The sequence below is a fragment of the Cannabis sativa genome, chromosome X (genome assembly GCF_029168945.1).
Source record: "Cannabis sativa cultivar Pink pepper isolate KNU-18-1 chromosome X, ASM2916894v1, whole genome shotgun sequence".
NCBI classification, from domain to species: Eukaryota; Viridiplantae; Streptophyta; class Magnoliopsida; order Rosales; family Cannabaceae; genus Cannabis; species Cannabis sativa.
The window spans coordinates 19,609,286-19,637,153 of NC_083610.1; the positions used below are offsets into that span (position 1 = coordinate 19,609,286).

A 27,868-nucleotide genomic window follows, 5' to 3' on the forward strand; every position below is an offset into this window, starting at 1 on the left:
GTTGGGCATGGCTTGACATTCAACATATCAAATCATTCCAGCAGTTTAGTGATATATTTAGTTTGAGTGAGATACAGTCCATATTCATCTCGATACACTTCAATTCCAAGGAAATAATGAAGTGAACCGAGATCCTTCAGAGAGAAATGCTTGTTCAGCTTTGCTGTAAACTCATTCAGCTTTTGCAAGTTGTTTCCTGTCACAATTATATCGTCCACATAAATCAAAACAAGTATAATAACCTGATCTGTCATGTAGAAAAACAAAGAAGTGTCGGCCTTAGAATTCACAAAGCGCCATAGCAGCAGTGTTTGCTTAAGTCTGTCAAACCAGGCCCTGGGGGCTTGTTTAAGGCCGTAAAGAGACCTGTTCAGCTTGCAAATGTGATTTTGTTTCAAGGGATCTTCGAAGCCTTGAGGTTGAAGCACGTAAACGTCTTCTTCAAGGTAGCCATTTAAGAAAGCGTTGTTGATATCAACCTGTTTGATAGCCCAATTTCTCGAGACAGCAATTGTTAAAATAATTCGAACAGTAGATGATTTGATTACAGGACTAAAAGTCTCACTGAAATCAATTCCCGGTCTTTGGTGGAACCCCTTAGCAACTAGTCTTGCTTTCAATCTCTCCACTGTACCATCAGCCCGATATTTAATTTTGAACACCCATTTGTTACCCACAGTTCACACCATCAAAGTAAGGAACCAACACCCATGTTTTCTTTGTTTTTAAAGCAACAATTTCTGTACTCATTGCTGCATTCCACTCTTTAGATTTGAGAGCCTCTTCAACACTTCTTGGTTCTTCAATTTTGGGAATCCACTTTGTTTTGCTGACATAGGTTTTCGGTTTAAAAATGCCTGCCTTGGCACGTGTCACCATAGGGTGGCAAGGCACAGGAGGTTGTTCACTCTGTGTTCCTTGTCTCAGGTCTGTAGCTACTGGTTCAGCTTGGTCTGATGCAGCATTTTGTGGCTCAGTAGCATAAGCAATATCAGCTGGTGTGTGTTCAAACTCACTAACCTGCTGACTTTCAAAATCAGTAACATGATGATTGTTGGAAGATGTTGCTTCAGAGGATGCTTGGGCAGAAGGATCAAGAGCTGTACTAGTAGGCAAGGGAGTGTTGTGTGAGAAAGGCAGAAAGGGCAGCTGAGACCAGGCTGGATTGTGGACAATGGCTTCTTTTTCTGGTGCATAGGTGTTGAGGAAACCTTGTTTAAAAGGAAATTTAGTTTCATTAAATGTGACATTTCTTGAAATGTACACACGACCTGTGGAACTTAGGCACTTATAGCCTTTGTGTGATGAGCTAAAGCCTAAATTGACACACTTCAATGAATGAAACTGAAATTTATGCGTTTGATATGGGCGAATGCAAGGAAAACAAGCTGTTCCAAAAATTCTCAGTTGAGAGTAATCGGGTTTTTCAAGGAACAGTGTTTCAAAAGGTGATTTCATTTTTAGAATGGGTGTTGGAAGTCTATTGATCAAATGGACAGCAGTTTGGAAAGCATCCACCCAAAATTTGAGAGGCATTGAGGCTTGTGCAAGGAGAGTTAGACCCATTTCGACTATGTGCCTATGTTTCCTCTCAGCTCTCCCATTTTGAGCTGAGGTGTGAGGACAAGGGTGTTGGAAATCAATTCCATTGACCTTAACAATGTCACCAAAGGCTTGAAACTCTCCCCCCCAATCAGTTCGAAGAGCTTTGATTTTTCTATTAAATTGATTCTCAACAAAGGCTTTAAATTGAGTGAAAGCTGTCAAAGCTTCATCTTTAGTTCTTAATGGATACAGCCATGTAAAACGACTGTAATCATCAAGAAAATGGATGTAATATTTGTAGTTTGTGTTTGAGGCTATTGGGGAAGGCCCCCAAAGATCAGTGTGGATCAACTCAAGAACTTTAGTAGCTCTAGAATTCGACAGTTTAAATGGGAGAGCATGAGCTTTACCAAATTGACATGCATCACAGAAGTGTAAATTTTCATTGCTTAAACAGGGTACATTAGATACTTCTAACACTTTCTTTAAAACTTTGACAGAGGGATGGCCTAATCTCCTATGCCAAATATCATTATTGGAAAGTAAAAACTCATTACTAGGAGCACGGGTTACATTTCCCTTAGACAGAACAGAGACACCAGTAAACTTGAGACCAGGTTTTAAGTTGGTTTGGGTAGAGTGGTTGGGGTCGGGGTATTGAGTTGGTACAGTCCATCTCTAAGCATCCCTTGAAGCACCACCTTCCTTGTTGCTTTGTCCTTCACATAACAACAATTTGAGTGAAATTCAACAATCACATCATTATCAGCAGTCAATTTAGATACACTAATCAAGTTTTTAGCAATTTTTGGTACATGTAACAATTCGGTTAGAACCAAAGGAGAATTAGATTCAGTTTGGAGGGAACCAGATCCAATAGATGTGATATTAATTTGATTACCATCACCTATGGTCAATTTTTCCTTACCATTGTATTCAGATTTCTGGTTTAGATTCCCTGCAGCAGATGTTACATGATTGCTTGCACCAGAATCCGCATACCAAACATCACTGTCGACCACCTCTGGTGATGCAACAAAGGCAGTGTGGTTCCCTGCTTGTGAAGACTGCTGAGTATTGGGATCTTGACCCATATACGACTCATCATACCTAGTGTAACAATAGGCGCTCGAGTGACCATACACCGCCACACACTTGGCAGGTTGGTTTTGAGTTGTTGGTTCTGCCTCTACCTCGACCTCTAGTACCACCTCCACGGCCTGAATTGTTATTCGAACCTCTGCCTTGGTGAGGAGTAAAGTTTCCTCTTCCTCTTCCCTGAGAGTGACTGTTTGGTTTAGCAGCAAGATTAGCCGAAGGTCCAGATGAAGAGCCCCCTGCTGTATGATCAGTCGATTTGGTGTGTCCTGGAGCTTGTAACCTTTCGAGTTTGCTGTCAAAACTCAGCAAGGTATCCTGTAATTCCTGCCATGACATTCTATTTCTTTCTATTTGAATGACTATTGGTAAGTATTCAATACCCAAACCAGAAGTAACATTCGAAATAAGGTGGCTCTCTGGATATGGGTCACCATAGCCAAACTATCGGACCACATCTTTTTTTGTCTAAGATATTCAGCCATAGATGTATTACCTTTTTTTGTAGTTTGGATCAAGGTTCGGGTGTCGTCTAGCTTGGCTCTCGAGTGAGCTCCATAGAGGTTTTCAAGTGCACTCCACAAGGCTGATGAAGATCCACACCCCATGACTTCAGTTGCTATAGATTCGGTCATCGAACTGTAGATCCAGCCCATGAGCAGTTGGTCACTCACTATCCACTGCTCATAGTCAGGATTCAGCATCATTTCGCCTTCTGGTTCTCCTTCTGGTGTTGCGGCAGTGGAGCATTCGGGGGCAGGGACGACTTCCATTGATAAACCCATCGAGTCTGTGACCTCGAATAATTGTTGACACCATAGTTTTCCATAGTGTATAGTTGTTTCGGTCTAGCTTGAGGGAGAACTACCGATTTAGAGTATTGAAGGGTTGTGTGTAGTTCGTAGAGGAATTACTACCATAGGAAGAGGAGAAGTTGCGGCGGTGTTGTGTAGCGGGGTTATTTGTGCGAGGAGGTTGGTTATTGGTCGAAGTAGGTGGCGGTGGAGTCTGAGATTGACCGGTCGACATTGGCGTTGGCCACACGGCTCTGATACCACGATAGATTTCAAAGGAAAAATGAATTGGGCAAAACTCCGCTCAGCATTTCCTGAGTGAGGGATATTTCATTTATAGACAAGTGTAGTACAGAGGATATACCTTTACAATCAATAAACAATTGACACGTATTTACACAGAAAACAATAAGATCCTAACAGAATTGATACACCCAACAATATTGGAAAAGCAGAGAAAAAGATTCTGTGCACATAACAGAATTCAGGAAAAAAATATTGCAGGATCGCAGCATACGTAGCCGCCGTAGGGTCTTGTATTACCTGTGTTCTTCAACATGAGCAACTATGTGTTATATGGTGATATCTGGTTATGGGAGAATCTATGAGAAAGGAGGAGAACAGCTTTGTGTGAGTGAAAGTTTTATTTGGTTTATTGATTAATGAAATGGCTAAAAAATATCCTTCTCTGATCTATCTATTTTGCTTGTTTCTCTATTATTCATGTCCAGTGTAAACATCAATTAGCTTCACTGCTTCCCTAGAAATATCCATTGAAGTTAAGGTCTTTGATGATGAGCTAGCTTTGTTACTTTCCAAACAATAAAATAATTTTGGTGGAATTATCGAGCAGAACATGCATAGAATTCATTTCAGATGTTAATATAGTCTAGATTTTCGAGAGAGATATGTATTACGATTGGTGATTCGTTTACTCATAGCAGTGAAGCTAGAACAACAATGAAAGAAACTGAGAAAGAAGAAGAAGGAGAGAAAAGAGAGAACGACAGAGAGAAAGATCAATTGTGTTTTATTGTATTCATCAAGTGTTTAGAGTACAATGGGAACTGTATTTATATACATCAGAATAGAGAGAAAGGAAAGAAAAGGAGCTGATTAACTACTCCTAACAACCTTCTAACTGCTCTGAATTAACAGAATAACAGTTCACTAACTAACTCTAAACAGAGTCCCTAATAATATGTAATAAAATAGATATGATGAGTGAATGAAGTCCATTCAAACAAACAGTTTATTTGGAAAACACAAAACAAAAGTACTATAAGCTCTTAACTTACATACTATATAATAATCAAGGAACTATCTTATTAGCTTTCAACTTATCAATCCAATAAATGAACGAGGTCTTTAAATTTCTAAACCCCACAAAACCATGCTCTTTGCTCTTGTTCATACTCTCAATTTTCTCAGTGTCTGAATATCCAAAATGAGCAACAACAAACCACCAACACCCAACATCTTCGAATTTCGTAGGCACCAGACCATTCTGCCTTACAATTTCATCCCAAACTTCACTCTTATCTTTCATCTCTTCCACCAATCTTAGCCTCGAATCTCCATCCCCATCATCATCTTCAAATTCCTCATACTCAACATCAAATTGCTCAGCCAACACCTTCCACATATGCTTCCACTTGATAATGTCACCATTGCTGCAATTAAAGGCCTGGTTCTTGGCGTTGGGATCCACCGCCGCTCATATCTGATGCTCCGCGATCAAATCAGCGTCAGAGGCATCCCATGAAGAATCCCAGGCTGCCCGAGTGCCCAAAAACTTGAGTGGCTTATCCTCGTGCTTACACATGGCTGCATAAGCGCAAAGACCACTAATAACATTCATCAAACTGTACGGAGAGAATCCGAATATGAGTCCAGGCCTGTGGACAGACCAAGTCAACCCTTCCTTCTTCTCTACTTCCGCCATTAAAATATCTTCCTGAGTATAATAAAAGTTGGGCGTGACGAGTCTCGGCAAGTCTTCATGGAACGGAGTCTCGTGGGGTCGAACCTTGCCAAGAAACTCAAAGGAGCCGATGTAGTGTTTCAGCCCGGTCTGCAAACACACGTGTTGGAGATTTGGCGCATGAGGGATAACTGCTTCGAGGACATTCTTTAGCATTCGGCCATTGGAATCACAATTCTCGAGCTCGGTGGGTTTGTTGGTCCATGTGACGTAGAAGATGTGGGTGATATCAGAGAGTTTAGACAGCTTGTCTCGCGTCTGGTTCGGGTCAGTAACATCACACTGAATGTAGTGAATTGGGTGGTCAGCGTTCCAAGTGGGTTGGGGCCGACGAGCCACGCCGTAGACCTTCCAGGGTCCGCCGGGGGTGTCGGAGAGAGGTAGAATCTCGGCGAGGCTATTGCCCACGATGCCAGTTACGCCCACCACAAGAGCCACGTTCTGGTAATTATTGACTCTTTTCTGTACATGAAAGGGAAACCACTTTTCTATTACAAAACAGTTTTTTTAGTTAAAATCAGCTATTCACAAGTGTTGAAATTTTTATAAGAAAAATAAATCTTATGTTTATATATTATAATAATATTAATAACAATTACGATTATTAGTTAGTACTTACCTTTGCATCTCTTGTTGCTCGTTCCCACCACCAATTCACCATTGTCTTTTTGTTTTACAACAAAACAAATGATCTAAAGGGCACTGAAATGAATCACTAATACAAAATTAACATAATATATATAGTTAAAAATTATAAGATTTTTCTATGATAATTTAAGAATTGAACTAACTATGTACTTTTTTTTAGTTGATGAACTAACTATGTATTACACAGTTAATATATATTTTAATTAATATTTGTTACCCTAGTAATTTAGTCAATTATTAAATTAATCCTAACTTTAGGATTTTAAGACCTAACTTCACCTACACACTATTAGTGAAGATAGTTAGAATTAGTTAGGTTTGTTATTGAAAAGTGAACCCTTACCTGTCTGTTCACGTGTTGCGGGTTTGCAGGTTCTTGTTAACTAAAGTGGCGTTTGGTAATACTTTTATTTTTTAATTTTTTAATCACAAAATGAAAGTAAAATTTTTATTTTTAAAAAATTTATTTTTGAAAAACAAAAATGCGTTCTGTAACTACTTTTATTTTTCAATTTTAAAAATAGAAAACAAAAGTGTGTTCTGTAAAGTTCATTTTTATTTTTATTTTTTAATTTTATTTAATTCGGGTCTAGGTCCGGAGTCGGATTCGAGTTCAAGTCAGAAGTCGGGTTCTGCGGCAGGGCCATGGGGAGGGGATTTGAGTCCGGGTCTGGTCGTAATCCAAAAGATTGATTAAGAAAAACAAAACTGTTTAAAAAAATATTAAAAATGATTTTATTTTTGTTTTTAAAATTTTGATTTCTAATTATAAAATTGAAAAGTAAAAACAGTTTTATAGAACATGTTTTGATAAATATTTTCACTTTTCTACTTTTAAAAATAGAAATTAGGGACTGTCATGTGGCCTTTGACTTAACACTTAAGGACTAGGTACCTACAAAAAATTTAGAAATATAATTTAGATGTTATTACCGTCAAAAATTAAACTCAAGAGTATTTATATGTAACTAGAAGTGAAACTTAAATATTTATGCTGCAATTTTTTATTTTTTTTTAATATGATAATTTAAGAATTGAACTAACTATGTACTTTTTATTAATATTTGTTACCCAGTGAATTTTTTTTTTTATTAACGAGAAATTTTGAGGTTGAAGTGTTTATATGCATGCGTAGTGTTTCTGTTCAGCATATTGTTCTGACAACTGATTCTCATTTGATTTTCTTGTTTGGAAGGATGCAGGTGCTTTTACAGGTTAATGTTGGTGTTGAATTTTTGAAAAATCCTGTCCTTGAAATTCTTCAATTTGAGAAATATAATGACAAAGATTTGATTTCTGAGAACCAGACGAATGCAGCATCTGTGGACCAGGACCCATGTGGAGACCTGTTAAAATGGTTACTTCCTTTAGATAACACTCTTCCACCACCAGCTCGTCCACTTTCTCCTCCCATAAGTTCCAATACAGGATTTGGAAGTACAGCTCAAAAATCCAATCTCACTTCTTCGTCCGGTTCACAACTTTTCTCTTTTGGCAACTTTAGAAGCTACTCCATGTCATCCCTGCCCCAAAATAGTACCCCACCTCCTGCATCTGTCAAATCTTCTGGTTCTAAACCAAGCTTTAATCCTGAAGATTGGGATCAGTATTCATCTCAAAAGCTTCGGAAGAGTCAAAAGACTGATGCTGAAGAGCTTTTATCTTTCCGTGGTGTGTCATTGGAGCGAGAAAGATTTTCTGTTCGCTGTGGACTGGAAGGCATCTATATGCCAGGAAGAAGATGGACCAGGAAACTAGAAATTATACAACCTGTAGAAATTCATTCTTTTGCTGCTGACTGCAATACTGATGACTTGCTCTGTGTCCAGATAAATGTAACGCCCCGATTTCCCGAGACGTCACACTAGCTAGTCCGTTTAAAACCATTTAAGATAAAGACAATAAAAGACTTCTTTAATGAAAAATAACTAAGCATGAGATCTCATTATTTTTAAAACAAAACATTTATTTATTCATAACCTTAAAATATAAAGCTTTACAAAAACTATTTGAATCATAATCTTAAATGAAATATTTTTAAACCAAAACATCGTGACAATCCCCTAACATGTAATCCACGCCTCGAGCTCGCCACCCTCACTATATAATTTTGCCTTTACCTGCACACAGAGTACCCGTGAGCTAACGCCCAGTAAGAAGAGCTATGTAGGACATAACCCCCCCCAACCAGATAACATAGTCATAAGTATAACAATATCACAACATCAAATCAATTCATACCATACTTGCATACATATACCAACATATCATATCACATACTCATATCATATCACATACTATTCTCAAATACAATATAACATCATATCACAATGTAATCTTAATGCATGCTATACTCACACACATAACACATAGTATTTTATCGCACATTATCCTCACATACGATAATCTACTCCCACTCATGTTGATCAGACATGAAGTGTAACTTGCCCTGCCTCAGTCTGTTCTCACACTCGGCATCCAATAGGGCAATCCCTTATCACAAGTTGTACTCACCCATGATAGGATAACCTGCAAGTAAACCCATACAAGCAGCCAAAAATATATCCTGCAGTGCTATGCTCACACCAGCAGCAGAAAACCTATCCTATAAGTGCTATTCTCACACAAACAGTCAAAAGCCTTATCACTATCACACACTAATAACATTAGCATAAAACAACAATCTACCATAGAATAAAATATGCAAATACAAACCCATAATACAGTTGTATGTTTCAACATACACCCTGTGCACAGATGTCCACTCTTCTTACCTCAGTTGTTAAGAACACCTTCTTGCTACTCCAAGCACCTTCTCGTCACTACTACCTATAACAACACACGGTTCAAGGCCCTAACATTAAAATTCGTACTCTTACAGTACAGCAGAAAGATCACTATTTTTGACCAACAAATATACTAATTCAGTGAAAGTTGTCTTCATAAAAATTATAGAAAATTTCATTATCTTTCCAATGATATAAAGATCATTAAAAATGGATTAAAACTGAGGGAGTTATGATTGTTTTACTGAAACTATTTCTGAGAAGGAATATGGAGTAACGAATTACACAACTTAGCAAAAATACAAACTTTTGACATTGAATGGTTCAGAACTAGAAGATAACATCTTCATCAAAGTTTTAGGAAATTAAATTCCCTTTCCAATGATACCAAAATCTTTGAAATTGGAATTATATTCAAAGAGATATTACAATTTTACCAAAACAGTTTTGCAAGAACAAGATTCAAGAAACGAATCACATGATATTGAATAAAAATAACTTTTTGACATAGTATGACTTCGAATTAACAAAAAGTTTCTTCATAAAACTTATGGGAAATCGAATAAGCTTTCCAACGATATAAAAATCTCTAAAAACGGATCAATATCAAGAGAGATATCATCACTTTACTGAAACTTGTTTTTCTGAAAACGAAAAAATATAATAGATCCGAACCCTAGATAACATTTAGCATTATTGAGCAAGAAAATATTTCATACCTCTTCACATATTTCTATTCGATGTCTCAAGCCCGCAAGCCTTGATTATAAATCCAAAACTTTAAGAATGAAGGTAGAAAATAAGAAGAATTGTGGAAGGTTTGAGAGGAGCAAACATGAAGAAGAATGAGGCTTTGACTAATTGGTTTGGAGAGGAAAAATAAAACTATGATAATTTAGGGTTTGATAAAAAGATTATGAGATATCGTATTCTGATAGGTTTAGGTTAACTAAAAATAATAATATATAATAAAATGCTAAAATATTATTAAATCAACAAATATCTAAATTTTTAAATTTTAAAAGTAAGCTCTTTATTTCGTAACTTTAGGCTCAGTTTTCACCTAGAAAAATTCCGAATTATGATATAACTATTTCTACAAAATTTATAGATCTTTGAATTATCTTTCCAACGCCACTGGAATCACCTCAATCGGAGCTCTAAAACTCTAGATATGATCATTTTAGTAAAACAGTTTTTAATCCTGCGAATTTATCAAAACCTACGAATTTTTTGTGACATTAATTCCATTATAATGTTATTCAATGCACTTCATACAATAGATTAAACCCACTAAATAATCTATAAAACTCTAATAGACTTTCATATTGGGCTTTAATTGAGTAATTATCCTAATTCGTAAAAACACCATAATTTTACCTTGACACTTACTATAATTTCAACTATGTTTAGAAATCTATCAATACTATTCTAAGCAATAGTCTCTATTCACTATTAGTAGAAATAAATAAATATTTATTCTCACACAAATTGTATAACAAATAAAATTTAAAATATATGTATATTTTTACCGGGTATTACATTCTACCCTCCTTAAAGAAATTTCGTCCTCGAAATTTAACTACCAAATACACGAGGGACTTCATGTTTGTCACCACTTATTACATGACCTCCTTATCTACCTTATGGACCCAACAAATATGTACTTAACTTTTATCTTATTGGTCAAACTACAACACCTATAACATATACAGTCTAATTTAAGTATTGTTATTCCTTTATATATTACTTAAATAACAAACCATCACAATACTTACATATACGTGCTTTAAATACATAAATTTTGCAATAACATGCTCGTAATTTTATAAAAAAAAAAACTCTTCTCTTATGAACATCCTTATATGCCACTTAAGAACACATTATACAATACAAAAATAACAAACAACAAGGAGTAGGGTAGAAGAACTTATGCAAACTTCTCTTTAATTGTTCCCATTCTTTCATTGAATGTTAATTTTTTTTTTTAACTTAATTTCCTCCATAAAGCTACAATTCCGTTATTATAGTTACGTAGCATAATTATTAAGAATGTTGCCCTACACATAACGATCCAATATATCATCAACAAACCGATGTCATTCAAACAGACCAGATGTCTTCTATAAATTACATGAACTACATGTAAGCTAAAGATCGTTAAAGGTCTTCTTACACATGCGAGCTAGCCAATATATAGGCTTAGAAGCATACAAGTTAACATACTCTCAGGAATGAGCTACATGCATATCACTATAAAAGAAACATTTACTAATCCATCCAACTAATGAAATATGAATAAAATTTGCTATCAAAATCACTCTTTCTAAGAATAACTCGAGAACGAAAATCGCTTAATCCAATTCTCATATATATTTTTCTTTACTCGCTTAATCATATACCATTTATTTGTACTAAACGAAACCATTACATATATGTAGGGATCACAACCCTAACATCATACTCATAGCACAATCATAGCAATAACATATAAAAATTATTTCAATCATATCATGTCTTTACCATAACATTGGCATATCATAATCATTCCTTACATAACCTGGGCCTAGCCTGACCTTACAATATCCTGGGCCTAATCTGCCCATATAATAACCTGGGCCTATGTAGCCCTACCATTGTTATAAGATAGGGTATATCTATATTCAACAGTAACATCACTGTATCATACCCCACTATAACAATGTCATACACGAATCAGACAAATGTAGGGTAGGGTATCTCTACATTCAACGACCTTATCCCGTATCATACCCCACCATGGCCCCTCATTTGTACCTGAGACGTTAGCATACAACATACAACATACAACATACAACATACAACACACCACATACATCATACAACATACAACATACAAATCGTACCAACCATAATATATATCGATTCACAAACTCATATTGTGTCCATACCACACATTCTCAGTACTATATACACATTCATAATAATACATCACTAATAATATTTCAATACATAAAGAATTTAAATTTATGCAGATAAACACATACAAAACTATCTAATTTCCTTACGAATCACGGGGCTACTGACTGTCACAATCTATTCTTCTATTATAACCTTAATGATTAGATTTCAACCTTAACCAAAATTCAACAGATTAACTAAAACTTACAGTTCAGTGAGTCGAGCTCGTCTTGTGGCAATGAACTTTACATGTTAGGGTCAACCACATCCTTTAGGACCGTATTGCTCTGATACCATATTGTAACGCCCCGATTTCCCGAGACGTCACACTAGCTAGTCCGTTTAAAACCATTTAAGATAAAGACAATAAAAGACTTCTTTAATGAAAAATAACTAAGCATGAGATCTCATTATTTTTAAAACAAAACATTTATTTATTCATAACCTTAAAATATAAAGCTTTACAAAAACTATTTGAATCATAATCTTAAATGAAATATTTTTAAACCAAAACATCGTGACAATCCCCTAACATGTAATCCACGCCTCGAGCTCGCCACCCTCACTATATAGTTTTGCCTTTACCTGCACACAGAGTACCCGTGAGCTAACGCCCAGTAAGAAGAGCTATGTAGGACATAACCCCCCCAACCAGATAACATAGTCATAAGTATAACAATATCACAACATCAAATCAATTCATACCATACTTGCATACATATACCAACATATCATATCACATACTCATATCATATCACATACTATTCTCAAATACAATATAACATCATATCACAATGTAATCTTAATGCATGCTATACTCACACACATAACACATAGTATTTTATCGCACATTATCCTCACATACGATAATCTACTCCCACTCATGTTGATCAGACATGAAGTGTAACTTGCCCTGCCTTGTGCTGTTCTCACACTCGGCATCCAATAGGGCAATCCCTTATCACAAGTTGTACTCACCCATGATAGGATAACCTGCAAGTAAACCCATACAAGCAGCCAAAAATATATCCTGCAGTGCTATGCTCACACCAGCAGCAGAAAACCTATCCTATAAGTGCTATTCTCACACAAACAGTCAAAAGCCTTATCACTATCACACACTAATAACATTAGCATAAAACAACAATCTACCATAGAATAAAACATGTAAATACAAACCCATAATACAGTTGTATGTTTCAACATACACCCTGTGCACAGATGTCCACTCTTCTTACCTCAGTTGTTAAGAACACCTTCTTGCTACTCCAAGCACCTTCTCGTCACTACTACCTATAACAACACACGGTTCAAGGCCCTAACATTAAAATTCGTACTCTTACAGTACAGCAGAAAGATCACTATTTTTGACCAACAAATATACTAATTCAGTGAAAGTTGTCTTCATAAAAATTATAGAAAATTTCATTATCTTTCCAATGATATAAAGATCATTAAAAATGGATTAAAACTGAGGGAGTTATGATTGTTTTACTGAAACTATTTCTGAGAAGGAATATGGAGTAACGAATTACACAACTTAGCAAAAATACAAACGTTTGACATTGAATGGTTCAGAACTAGAAGATAACATCTTCATCAAAGTTTTAGGAAATTAAATTCCCTTTCCAATGATACCAAAATCTTTGAAATTGGAATTATATTCAAAGAGATATTACAATTTTACCAAAACAGTTTTGCAAGAACAAGATTCAAGAAACGAATCACATGATATTGAATAAAACTAACTTTTTGACATAGTATGACTTCGAATTAACAAAAAGTTTCTTCATAAAACTTATGGGAAATCGAATAAGCTTTCCAACGATATAAAAATCTCTAAAAACGGATCAATATCAAGAGAGATATCATCACTTTACTGAAACTTGTTTTTCTGAAAACGAAAAAATATAATAGATCCGAACCCTAGATAACATTTAGCATTATTGAGCAAGAAAATATTTCATACCTCTTCACATATTTCTATTCGATGTCTCAAGCCCGCAAGCCTTGATTATAAATCCAAAACTTTAAGAATGAAGGTAGAAAATAAGAAGAATTGTGGAAGGTTTGAGAGGAGCAAACATGAAGAAGAATGAGGCTTTGACTAATTGGTTTGGAGAGGAAAAATAAAACTATGATAATTTAGGGTTTGATAAAAAGATTATGAGATATCGTATTCTGATAGGTTTAGGTTAACTAAAAATAATAATATATAATAAAATGCTAAAATATTATTAAATCAACAAATATCTAAATTTTTAAATTTTAAAAGTAAGCTCTTTATTTCGTAACTTTAGGCTCAGTTTTCACCTAGAAAAATTCCGAATTATGATATAACTATTTCTACAAAATTTATAGATCTTTGAATTATCTTTCCAACGCCACTGGAATCACCTCAATCGGAGCTCTAAAACTCTAGATATGATCATTTTAGTAAAACAGTTTTTAATCCTGCGAATTTATCAAAACCTACGAATTTTTTGTGACATTAATTCCATTATAATGTTATTTAATGCACTTCATACAATAGATTAAACCCACTAAATAATCTATAAAACTCTAATAGACTTTCATATTGGGCTTTAATTGAGTAATTATCCTAATTCGTAAAAACACCATAATTTTACCTTGACACTTACTATAATTTCAACTATGTTTAGAAATCTATCAATACTATTCTAAGCAATAGTCTCTATTCACTATTAGTAGAAATAAATAAATATTTATTCTCACACAAATTGTATAACAAATAAAATTTAAAATATATGTATATTTTTACCGGGTATTACAATAAAGGTGCGAACATGTTTTGAACTGAGTCACATTGTTTCATAAGCAGATGTATACATGTTCTGAAATGCAGCAGCTACCATATCTCTTTGTTTGTTTGATGTGACTGTCAGTCTAAGCCTTCAAATTTCAATCAAGTTTTTGCGTTGTTATGCAGAATGTTACTCCAGCACATGCACCAGATATTGTGGTTTATATAGATGCTATTACAATTGTTTCTGAAGAGGCTTCAAAAGGTGGACAACCACTATCACTTCCAATTACGTGTATTGAAGCAGGAACTGATCACAGCTTGCCAAATCTAGCCCTGAGGTATCAGGTTGTTGTTAACTGTAGGTATTCTATTACTTTTTAATTCGCACCACCCTGCAATCTGCTGAGGCAAATAGTAGAGAAGACTCTCAACACTTTCTCCAGTGTGATGAACACTGAGAGTTATCAGTTTGCTAGAGTGGTGTTGATTTTGAAGCTTCTTTTGTGAGAACTACCTCAATTAGGTGTCTGATATGCTCAGAGTACCTGTGAGTAAATTACAGCAACCAAAATATTTCAGTAGAGTAGAAAAATGGGAGAAAACCAGAGAAATTGAGCTATTATTGAAGAAAAGGAAAAGACAAGTTCCACAGGTGTTTTAGAGACCTGGGGCTCTCCTAGATGCAGTGAATTTCACTCAATTCATGCTTAGCTCATTCTCTCACACAAAGGCCTCTAAAACCACTCACATAGCCAAATCAGCAGTTACAAAATTACCCTCTCCCCACGCTGGCTTCACTGACCAACTACCCTTGGGCATTTGGCCTCTTACCTCTCCTAGCATAAATGAAGCGTACCTCAAGCCTTACAGTGTCTCCATTCTTCTTTCCTCTTGTTAAAAGCAAGGATGGATTACGGATTGTTTTGGAAGAAAATGTAACCTATCGATGTGCTTTCAGTAGATGATTAGTTTTTTGTTCGGATTAATAGTATAAGAAACACTATGAAGAAGTTGATTGGAGAACTGGATAAGAATTGCTTAGTGATTATATCATTTGTTAATTCATATATATTTTCTTCGATTTCGAAGTGATTTTCTATCATTATTCAGACAAAGAGTTCATTTGGTTTCCTGAAATCACTATGTTCATCTATTGGAAATATTGTACAGGAGGGGTGAAGAGCATTCTTTTATCCTCAAACCCGCGACATCTTTGTGGAGAAGCATTAAGGCAAATGGTGAAAAAAGTACTCAATCATCACAGTTACCTACTGGAATTACATCAAGTTTACATCTTTCTCAGACTGTTGAAGGAAAGAGAAAGGTTTTTACTGCAGATCAATATGCTATTATGGTCTCATGTCGGTGCAACTATTGCCGGTAATGTAAACCAATTAGCTCACTTTACAAATGAAAATTATTATTCACTGTCTCTTGGCTTATTGTTTTTGTGCTTGCTCTAGAATCAAGAATGTTTTTCAAGCAGCCCACAAGTTGGCGACCACGTATCTCCAGGGATCTTATGATCATTGTTGCATCTGAAATGTCTGGTCAACACCGGCCTAACGGAGGATCTTATCAGCTTCCTGTTCAAGTTAAAATATGTTTTACATTGTATATGTTGGTGTTTGCATTTTCCCCCTAAGCTTGTGTAATTCATCTCATGTATAATTGGTACAATTTTTCAGGTGTTAACGCTTCAGGCTTCAAACTTGACATCAGAAGATCTAACTTTGACAGTTCTTGCCCCAGCTTCATTTACTTCACCACCCTCAGTGGTCTCATTGAATTCTTCACCCACTTCACCTAGAAGTCCCTTTATCAGTTTTCCTGAGAATACAAGTTCAAATGGGGATAAACGTTTCTCTACGGTGCAGAGGTTGAGCTCGGCACCCGCTTCATCCGGAAATCAGAAACTGGATGATCATAGTGGAGCTCGATCTGCTTCATTCAATGAGTTGGCTTCTCCCAGATCCGACATCATTCCTAGTAGCAGTGTAGGTTGTACACACCTGTGGTTACAAAGTAGAGTACCGTTGGGGTAATTTACTAATACTTTACTCTCATTTCTTGTATGTAATTATTGTCTGTTAAATAATTTTTCCATGGTTCCTTCAGATGCGTACCCTCTCATTCTACTGCAACCATCAAGCTTGAGCTTCTTCCGCTGACCGATGGCATCATTACTCTGGACACCTTACAGATTGATGTCAAGGAAAAAGGTAATCTCTTTCTGCTTATGTCTTGCTCTGCTTTTTTTACAGCCCCACCATTGAAACACCAACTCCATTATTGCTGTAACGCCCGTACTTTTCATAAATTACTAATTTAGTTACAAGCGTTAAAATGCGGAAAATCTATAATGTCGCTTTTATTTATAAACATAAAATATTCATATTTGAGCTCAATTTGGACTTAAAAGACATAATAATTAATAAATCAAAATAACTGCGACATTAGTCTAATAACTCTAAATAAAATAAATGGAGCGTGCCCTAGACCACCCTCAGTTATATGATCCTCAGCGAGTACACACACAAGCCTCCAAGGTCTCACTTGCCACCGACTCTCTAAGTTTTAGAACCTTAATCTGCACATGGTAAGTTTGATAAGGGTGAGCTACTAAACTCAGTAAGGAAATGCTTGTCACGTAGTCACATAAAATAAAAGAAAAAAATATATAACTAAAACTTAGATGCACATATTTAGACAAATAGCAATACATATAAGCTTAATCTTATCACTATTAACTAATCACTAGTTTCTAAGCTAAGTCACATAATAATGGTTATGCCGGAGTTCGACTTTGGCAAATAAACTCGAACTATTAGACTAAATGGCGGAGGGCTGGGTTCAGTAAAATCGTACCCACTACTAGATGGCCCCCTATCTACCATATAGACTTAACAGTCAAGTATTTAACCATTATCTTCTCAATCAAACCATGTCACATAATCTACAATAAATCTAATTTAAATAATGTTTAACTACTACACATTATTTAATAGCATATCATAAATCCTATCATAATTAAGTCATAATCATATCAGAACCATATCATAACTACATAATAATCATATCATAACTATATCATAATCATATCATAATCATACCATAATCATATCATTGTTTAAATAATGCGAATCCATTGTACCGTCCATTATCCAAACAACATAACTAGTTTAAATAATGTGAATCTTATAAACACACTATTTACATACATACTTAAATAACATGAATCTTATAAACATATTATTTAAATATATACCTTTAGCAATGGCCATGCTCTAATACTGTAAACATACATAAATAACATGAATCTTATAAACATATTATTTAAATATATATTATACAGTACATTAAATAACAGACAATAAAGAGTTAGGCAGAAGACCTTAGTTAACTTCTCTTTTACTATTCCCACTCTTTCTATGAATGTTATTACATACAGAAAACTTATGTTTTTCTACTTAATTTCCTTACCTCGAATGTGGAGAATCTAGCTTGATTGCAGGAGTGACTCTGAGAATTAATGTATGCTTGATCCCACGAAATCCTAATTTTCATGTAAAATATTTAGAGTGTTCTATGATAATAGATATAGGTTAAATATAGACCTTTTTCAACTAACGAAACATTATTAACACACAATTATTATACCTTAGCTCCCAAAAAGGAATATAGACCCTATGAGAAATATATTAGTGCTCCAAATCTTGAAATTCTTTTTTTTTATATTTCAGCCAGGTGCAAACCAAATCACTTTGTGATGACCCAAATCTTGATGATGATGTATGGTGGTATAGGGTAATGTTGAAAAGATAATTATAATGATGGTAGTGGTGATAGTAATATTAGGGCTAAGGTAGTGTATGGTCAAAAAGAATAAAACAACAAAACTTTTAGAGTTTTGAATAACACTTGAAAAAGGAAACTATGATTTAATGTGGAAACTTACCAACAATTTAATGTGGCGAAATGAACATGAAAATAGTTATGGAGCTATTGAATATTGAAATGAAAGAGATGAGATGGCAACAACATATGTCTTGGCTACAAGGAAATTTTCAAGCGATGACTTTAGTGTTTAAGAAAGGATAAGTGTAAATACAAGAGAAGGTGATGGAAGATAAGAGTATATGGAAGCTTCAGGTAATTTTTAGTCTAGTGATGAAAAGTGTTTCGAGAATGATTCTTAAGAGTTTTGGCTTATTGGTGTGAGTGATGAAAATAAAAAGAGATATACTCTATTTATAGGCTTTTACTAATAAATCTACCCATGCCAAATTGTTCTCAACTAACCGTAGTTAACACTAAGAATATTCAAATATTCAACTAAAGTCAGTAACTTCCTCTATTTACTAGTTCAAACTGAACTCCACTTCTAATGCTAGCCGAACCATAAATGCTTGAAAATTTATTATAGTACTTTTAGTCATTATCCTTGCTTATAAGATAAAACAAAGACCTTTTTATTCTAACCACATCATCAACCAAGACCCTCCTAGCAACACACGTCCACAATAAATTCAAATTTCAAAGTTGAATTGTCTCCTTAATTCATGCACTTATATGACTTAGGTAAGTCAACCTTGCTCCACGTATAGCTCAATTCCTAAGCACCCTCCTAAATTATTTCTTGTAACCAAATTTTGTTTTTTGTACCATATATAATATATCATGTTAACTATGAGACAAGACATCCACATGCCACTATAAAACCATGTAACTATTACTGTAGCTAGTAACACTAAATAACACCATACTTAAACCTTAAATAAAAAAACAATTATATTAGCTATGATGACATTCATATCCACCAAGTCATACACATTCTCACTAGCTATAATACTAATTATTTTCTAAAGTTAGTTGTGCGTAAAATAATTTATGCTTATAAAATGTGAATTTCTATAAACAAAAATAATTTAATTCTCTACCGTAAGATATAAAAAAATATCATTGCTAACAAATAAAATTATTTTTTTTTCTTAATCTCAATGGACAATGTCTAAATCTAATAGTAACCCATGGAAGCCTTGTTTAAAAATATCATAATTCTCATAGCTTGAGAAACACTGTTTAAAGAACAATTGACATAATTTAAGCAATCTACTATCTCCACATCGAGTTAACTAAAGTATATATATATAAAAAAATAATAATAATAACAACATAGTAGAGGATAATAACAAAATACTTTTGGTTATTACAATCTACCCTCCTTAAAAGAATTTCGTCCTCGAAATTAGCTTCTACCCACATACGCGGGGTATCATTTCCTCATATATTTTCCCAATTCACAACTTTTCTATTAGAATTTCCACTCTACAGGACCTTATCTAGGGATATACTCATATATTTTAGTTACCCCTTTCTACCACGCCTCCCAACGTGTCATATAACTCATGTCCTAATGTAGTTTGAAATTCTCGTACTTAAACATGTGTGTGGGATGGGATACCTACCTTCGCCACATTAAAATGTGAAATTCTGTTACACATATCTGCTATAGCAGGTGGACCTAAATATCTCAGGCTTTACGTACCCTGCATAATATTTCTATTTTAAAGTGAACTTTAAGAACATAAGGTCACCTCTTATCATTGTTACATCCTCATTTTTCTCCATCCGTTAGAGCGCCATGCATACTCTGTCGTACATTGTCTACCATTCTTGAAACTTCTTACCCACTTATAGGTGGTACCTCACTCCAAGTAAATTTAGCACTCATAAACATCTCATAGGGTGCCATACGTATTGTGGCCAACCAACTGTTTTCATAAGAGAACGTTATCAACTACAAGCATTTACTCTAACTTACCAGGAAGATTCTGTGCACATAACAGAATTCAGGAAAAAAATATTGCAGTGTGACTGCAGTACACAGTAGCTGCTGTAGGGTCTTGTATTACCCAGGTTCTTCAACACCACCCCTCAAACGAAGGGGTGACACCTTCACTCCAAGTTTGTCCACAAGAACCTGGAAACGAGAATGTGAAAGACTCTTGGTGAACGAATCAGCAATTTGATCAGCAGTAGGCACATATCTTATCTCCAGTTCTTTCTTCAAAACTTTGTCTCTAACAAAGTGGATATCGATTTCGATATGCTTTGTTCTTGCATGGTAAACGGGATTGGAGGCAAGTGCATTGGCACTGATGTTATCACACCAAGTAATTGGTGTCTCAGGCAGTTTGAACTTTAGTTCTTTTAACAAGGATTCAATCCAAGTTATTTCAGATGCTACATGTGCCAATGCTCTGTATTCGGATTCTGTACTAGATCTTGAAACAACAGCTTGTTTCTTTGATGACCACGAAATAAGAGCTTCTCCAAGATAAACACAATATCCAGCCACCGATTTTCTATCATCTGGACAACATGCCCAATCAGCATCCGAATAACCAACTAAGGATAATCTTTCACTAAAACCAATGTGTAAGCCGTGACGAATGGTTCCCTTCAGATATCTCAAGATTCGCTTAACTCCACTCCAGTGAGTTGTTGTTGGATTTTGTAGGAATTGGCTCAATTTATTTATGGCGAAAGCAATGTCTGGTCTGGTATGACTTAGGTCCTGTAAAGCACCTATGGCACTCCTGTACACAGTCGGATTAGTGAGAAGATCTCCATCATTCTTCGATAGCGGCTTTCCCGCAATCATGGGAGTTGGGCATGGCTTGACATTCAACATATCAAATCTTTCCAGCAGTTCAGTGATATATTTAGTTTGAGTGAGATACAGTCCATATTCATCTCGATACACTTCAATTCCAAGGAAATAATGAAGTGAACCGAGATCCTTCAGAGAGAAATGCTTGTTCAGCTTTGCTGTAAACTCATTCAGCTTTTGCAAGTTGTTTCCTGTCACAATTATATCGTCCACATAAATCAAAACAAGTATAATAACCTGATCTGTCATGTAGAAAAACAAAGAAGTGTCGGCCTTAGAATTCACAAAGCGCCATAGCAGCAGTGTTTGCTTAAGTCTGTCAAACCAGGCCCTGGGGGCTTGTTTAAGGCCGTAAAGAGACCTGTTCAGCTTGCAAATGTGATTTTGTTTCAAGGGATCTTCGAAGCCTTGAGGTTGAAGCACGTAAACGTCTTCTTCAAGGTAGCCATTTAAGAAAGCGTTGTTGATATCAACCTGTTTGATAGCCCAATTTCTCGAGACAGCAATTGTTAAAATAATTCGAACAGTAGATGATTTGATTACAGGACTAAAAGTCTCACTGAAATCAATTCCCGGTCTTTGGTGGAACCCCTTAGCAACTAGTCTTGCTTTCAATCTCTCCACTGTACCATCAGCCCGATATTTAATTTTGAACACCCATTTGTTACCCACCAGGTTCACACCATCAAAGTAAGGAACCAACACCCATGTTTTCTTTGTTTTTAAAGCAACAATTTCTGTACTCATTGCTGCATTCCACTCTTTAGATTTGAGAGCCTCTTCAACACTTCTTGGTTCTTCAATTTTGGGAATCCACTTTGTTTTGCTGACATAGGTTTTCGGTTTAAAAATGCCTGCCTTGGCACGTGTCACCATAGGGTGGCAAGGCACAGGAGGTTGTTCACTCTGTGTTCCTTGTCTCAGGTCTGTAGCTACTGGTTCAGCTTGGTCTGATGCAGCATTTTGTGGCTCAGTAGCATAAGCAATATCAGCTGGTGTGTGTTCAAACTCACTAACCTGCTGACTTTCAAAATCAGTAACATGATGATTGTTGGAAGATGTTGCTTCAGAGGATGCTTGGGCAGAAGGATCAAGAGCTGTACTAGTAGGCAAGGGAGTGTTGTGTGAGAAAGGCAGAAAGGGCAGCTGAGACCAGGCTGGATTGTGAACAATGGCTTCTTTTTCTGGTGCATAGGTGTTGAGGAAACCTTGTTTAAAAGGAAATTTAGTTTCATTAAATGTGACATTTCTTGAAATGTACACACGGCCTGTGGAACTTAGGCACTTATAGCCTTTGTGTGATGAGCTAAAGCCTAAATTGACACACTTCAATGAATGAAACTGAAATTTATGCGTTTGATATGGGCGAATGCAAGGAAAACAAGCTGTTCCAAAAATTCTCAGTTGAGAGTAATCGGGTTTTTCAAGGAACAGTGTTTCAAAAGGTGATTTCATTTTTAGAATGGGTGTTGGAAGTCTATTGATCAAATGGACAGTAGTTTGGAAAGCATCCACCCAAAATTTGAGAGGCATTGAGGCTTGTGCAAGGAGAGTTAGGCCCATTTCGACTATGTGCCTATGTTTCCTCTCAGCTCTCCCATTTTGAGCTGAGGTGTGAGGACAAGGGTGTTGGAAATCAATTCCATTGACCTTAACAATGTCACCAAAGGCTTGGAACTCACCACCCCAGTCAGTTCTAAGAGCCTTGATTTTCCTATCAAATTGATTCTCAACAAAGGCTTTAAATTGAGTGAAAGCTGTCAAAGCTTCATCTTTAGTTCTTAATGGATACAGCCATGTAAAACGACTGTAATCATCAAGAAAATGGATGTAATATTTGTAGTTTGTGTTTGAGGCTATTGGGGCAGGCCCCCAAAGATCAGTGTGGATCAACTCAAGAACTTTAGTAGCTCTAGAATTCGACAGTTTAAATGGGAGAGCATGAGCTTTACCAAATTGACATACATCACAGAAGTGTAAATTTTCATTGCTTAAACAGGGTACATTAGATACTTCTAACACTTTCTTTAAAACTTTGACAGAGGGATGGCCTAATCTCCTATGCCAAATATCATTATTGGAAAGTAAAAACTCATTACTAGGAGCACGGGTTACATTTCCCTTAGACAGAACAGAGACACCAGTAAACTTGAGACCAGGTTTTAAGTTGTTTTGGGTAGAGTGGTTGGCTGGGGTATTGAGTTGGTACAGTCCATCTCTAAGCATCCCTTGAAGCACCACCTTCCTTGTTGCTTTGTCCTTCACATAACAACAATTTGAGTGAAATTCAACAATCACATCATTATCAGCAGTCAATTTAGATACACTAATCAAGTTTTTAGCAATTTTTGGTACATGTAACAATTCGGTTAGAACCAAAGGAGAATTAGATTCAGTTTGGAGGGAACCAGATCCAATAGATGTGATATTAATTTGATTACCATCACCTATGGTCAATTTTTCCTTACCATTGTATTCAGATTTCTGGTTTAGATTCCCTGCAATGAGATGTTACATGATTGCTTGCACCAGAATCCGCATACCAAACATCACTGTCGACCACCTCTGGTGATGCAACAAAGGCAGTGTGGTTCCCTGCTTGTGAAGACTGCTGAGTATTGGGATCTTGACCCATATACGACTCATCATACCTATTGTAACAATAGGCAGCCGAGTGACCATACCTGCCACACACTTGGCAGGTTGGTTTTGAGTTGTTGGTTCTGCCTCTACCTCGACCTCTAGTACCACCTCCACGGCCTGAATTGTTATTCGAACCTCTGCCTTGGTGAGGAGTAAAGTTTCCTCTTCCTCTTCCCTGAGAGTGACTGTTTGGTTTAGCAGCAAGATTAGCCGAAGGTCCAGATGAAGAGCCCCCTGCTGTATGATCAGTCGATTTGGTGTGTCCTGGAGCTTGTAACCTTTCGAGTTTGCTGTCAAAACTCAGCAAGGTATCCTGTAATTCCTGCCATGACATTCTATTTCTTTCTATTTGAATGACTATTGGTAAGTATTCAATACCCAAACCAGAAGTAACATTCGAAATAAGGTGGCTCTCTGGATATGGGTCACCAGCCAGAGCCAAACTATCGGACCACATCTTTTTTTGTCTAAGATATTCAGCCATAGATGTATTACCTTTTTTTGTAGTTTGGATCAAGGTTCGGGTGTCGTCTAGCTTGGCTCTCGAGTGAGCTCCATAGAGGTTTTCAAGTGCACTCCACAAGGCTGATGAAGATCCACACCCCATGACTTCAGTTGCTATAGATTCGGTCATCGAACTGTAGATCCAGCCCATGAGCAGTTGGTCACTCACTATCCACTGCTCATAGTCAGGATTCAGCATCATTTCGCCTTCTGGTTCTCCTTCTGGTGTTGCAGCAGCTGGAACAGATTCTGGGGGGCAGGGACGACTTCCATTGATAAACCCATCGAGTCTGTGACCTCGAATAATTGTTGACACCATAGTTTTCCATAGTGTATAGTTGTTTCGGTCTAGCTTGAGGGAGAACGGCTGATTTAGAGTATTGAAGGGTTGTGTGTAGTTCAGAGAGGAATTACTACCATAGGAAGAGGAGAAGTTACTGGCAGGTTGTGTAGCAGGGTTATTTGTGCGAGGAGGTTGGTTATTGGTCGAAGTAGGTGGCGGTGGAGTCTGAGATTGACCGGTCGACATTGGCGTTGGCCACACGGCTCTGATACCACGATAGATTTCAAAGGAAAAATGAATTGGGCAAAACTCCGCTCAGCATTTCCTGAGTGAGGGATATTTCATTTATAGACAAGTGTAGTACAGAGGATATACCTTTACAATCAATAAACAATTGACACGTATTTACACAGAAAACAATAAGATCCTAACAGAATTGATACACCCAACAATATTGGAAAAGCAGAGAAAAAGATTCTGTGCACATAACAGAATTCAGGAAAAAAATATTGCAGTGTGACTGCAGTACACAGTAGCTGCTGTAGGGTCTTGTATTACCCAGGTTCTTCAACATGAGCAACTATGTGTTATATGGTGATATCTGGTTATGGGAGAATCTATGAGAAAGGAGGAGAACAGCTTTGTGTGAGTGAAAGTTTTATTTGGTTTATTGATTAATGAAATGGCTAAAAAATATCCTTCTCTGATCTATCTATTTTGCTTGTTTCTCTATTATTCATGTCCAGTGTAAACATCAATTAGCTTCACTGCTTCCCTAGAAATATCCATTGAAGTTAAGGTCTTTGATGATGAGCTAGCTTTGTTACTTTCCAAACAATAAAATAATTTTGGTGGAATTATCGAGCAGAACATGCATAGAATTCATTTCAGATGTTAATATAGTCTAGATTTTCGAGAGAGATATGTATTACGATTGGTGATTCGTTTACTCATAGCAGTGAAGCTAGAACAACAATGAAAGAAACTGAGAAAGAAGAAGAAGGAGAGAAAAGAGAGAACGACAGAGAGAAAGATCAATTGTGTTTTATTGTATTCATCAAGTGTTTAGAGTACAATGGGAACTGTATTTATATACATCAGAATAGAGAGAAAGGAAAGAAAAGGAGCTGATTAACTACTCCTAACAACCTTCTAACTGCTCTGAATTAACAGAATAACAGTTCACTAACTAACTCTAAACAGAGTCCCTAATAATATGTAATAAAATAGATATGATGTGTGAATGAAGTCCATTCAAACAAACAGTTTATTTGGAAAACACAAAACAAAAGTACTATAAGCTCTTAACTTACATACTATATAATAATCAAGGAACTATCTTATTAGCTTTCAACTTATCAATCCAATAAATGAACGAGGTCTTTGAATTTCTAAACCCCACAAAACCATGCTCTTTGCTCTTGTTCATACTCTCAATTTTCTCAGTGTCTGAATATCCAAAATGAGCAACAACAAACCACCAACACCCAACATCTTCGAATTTCGTAGGCACCAGACCATTCTGCCTTACAATTTCATCCCAAACTTCACTCTTATCTTTCATCTCTTCCACCAATCTTAGCCTCGAATCTCCATCCCCATCATCATCTTCAAATTCCTCATACTCAACATCAAATTGCTCAGCCAACACCTTCCACATATGCTTCCACTTGATAATGTCACCATTGCTGCAATTAAAGGCCTGGTTCTTGGCGTTGGGATCCACCGCCGCCCATATCTGATGCTCCGCGATCAAATCAGCGTCAGAGGCATCCCATGAAGAATCCCAGGCTGCCCGAGTGCCCAAAAACTTGAGTGGCTTATCCTCGTGCTTACACATGGCTGCATAAGCGCAAAGACCACTAATAACATTCATCAAACTGTACGGAGAGAATCCGAATATGAGTCCAGGCCTGTGGACAGACCAAGTCAACCCTTCCTTCTTCTCTACTTCCGCCATTAAAATATCTTCCTGAGTATAATAAAAGTTGGGCGTGACGAGTCTCGGCAAGTCTTCATGGAACGGAGTCTCGTGGGGTCGAACCTTGCCAAGAAACTCAAAGGAGCCGATGTAGTGTTTCAGCCCGGTCTGCAAACACACGTGTTGGAGATTTGGCGCATGAGGGATAACTGCTTCGAGGACATTCTTTAGCATTCGGCCATTGGAATCACAATTCTCGAGCTCGGTGGGTTTGTTGGTCCATGTGACGTAGAAGATGTGGGTGATATCAGAGAGTTTAGACAGCTTGTCTCGCGTCTGGTTCGGGTCAGTAACATCACACTGAATGTAGTGAATTGGGTGGTCAGCGTTCCAAGTGGGTTGGGGCCGACGAGCCACGCCGTAGACCTTCCAGGGTCCGCCAGGGGTGTCGGAGAGAGGTAGAATCTCGGCGAGGCTATTGCCCACGATGCCAGTTACGCCCACCACAAGAGCCACGTTCTGGTAATTATTGACTCTTTTCTGTACATGAAAGGGAAACCACTTTTCTATTACAAAACAGTTTTTTTAGTTAAAATCAGCTATTCACAAGTGTTGAAATTTTTATAAGAAAAATAAATCTTATGTTTATATATTATAATAATATTAATAACAATTACGATTATTAGTTAGTACTTACCTTTGCATCTCTTGTTGCTCGTTCCCACCACCAATTCACCATTGTCTTTTTGTTTTACAACAAAACAAATGATCTAAAGGGCACTGAAATGAATCACTAATACAAAATTAACATAATATATATAGTTAAAAATTATAAGATTTTTCTATGATAATTTAAGAATTGAACTAATTATGTACTTTTTTTTAGTTGATGAACTAACTATGTATTACACAGTTAATATATATTTTAATTAATATTTGTTACCCTAGTAATTTAGTCAATTATTAAATTAATCCTAACTTTAGGATTTTAAGACCTAACTTCACCTACACACTATTAGTGAAGATAGTTAGAATTAGTTAGGTTTGTTATTGAAAAGTGAACCCTTAACTGTCTGTTCAAGTGTTGCGGGTTTGCAGGTTCTTGTTAACTAAAGTGGCGTTTGGTAATACTTTTATTTTTTAATTTTTTAATCACAAAATGAAAGTAAAATTTTTATTTTTAAAAAATTTATTTTTGAAAAACAAAAATGCGTTCTGTAACTACTTTTATTTTTCAATTTTAAAAATAGAAAACAAAAGTGTGTTCTGTAAAGTTCAT

The 27,868-nt window shown here is 36.2% G+C and overlaps 1 protein-coding gene, 1 long non-coding RNA gene and 2 pseudogenes across 2 annotated transcripts; 1 reads left to right on the forward strand and 3 right to left on the reverse strand.

Annotated features, from left to right (window-relative positions):
* Positions 1–4,446: 4,446 nt before the first annotated feature.
* On the reverse strand, positions 4,447–6,199 carry LOC115703063 ((S)-8-oxocitronellyl enol synthase CYC2-like; annotated as a pseudogene).
* A 982-nt stretch (positions 6,200–7,181) lies between these two features.
* On the forward strand, positions 7,182–16,936 carry LOC115704230 (uncharacterized; annotated as a pseudogene).
* Positions 16,937–17,921: 985 nt separating this feature from the next.
* LOC133031824 (uncharacterized) lies at positions 17,922–18,821 on the reverse strand. The gene is made up of 2 exons (XR_009684902.1): positions 18,223–18,821; positions 17,922–18,118 (listed from the first exon to the last, which is right to left on the reverse strand). It is a non-coding gene; the product is annotated as an uncharacterized LOC133031824 (long non-coding RNA).
* Positions 18,822–25,692: 6,871 nt separating this feature from the next.
* On the reverse strand, positions 25,693–27,549 carry LOC133029051 ((S)-8-oxocitronellyl enol synthase CYC2-like). Its single transcript, XM_061106548.1, has 2 exons — positions 27,287–27,549; positions 25,693–27,129 (listed from the first exon to the last, which is right to left on the reverse strand). Exons 1-2 carry the CDS (start codon positions 27,326–27,328, stop codon positions 25,996–25,998), a joined length of 1,176 nt encoding a protein of 391 aa, XP_060962531.1. The 5' UTR covers positions 27,329–27,549; the 3' UTR covers positions 25,693–25,995.
* Positions 27,550–27,868: the final 319 nt, after the last annotated feature.

Excerpts from the sequence above, each read along its gene's own strand:
- LOC133029051 (XM_061106548.1), bottom strand. The coding sequence starts at position 27,328 with ATGGTGAATTGGTGGTGGGAACGAGCAACAAGAGATGCAAAG. Across the intron at positions 27,130-27,286 it reads GAGCAACAAGAGATGCAAAG|AAAAGAGTCAATAATTACCA; the intron begins GTAAGTACTAAC and ends TTTCATGTACAG.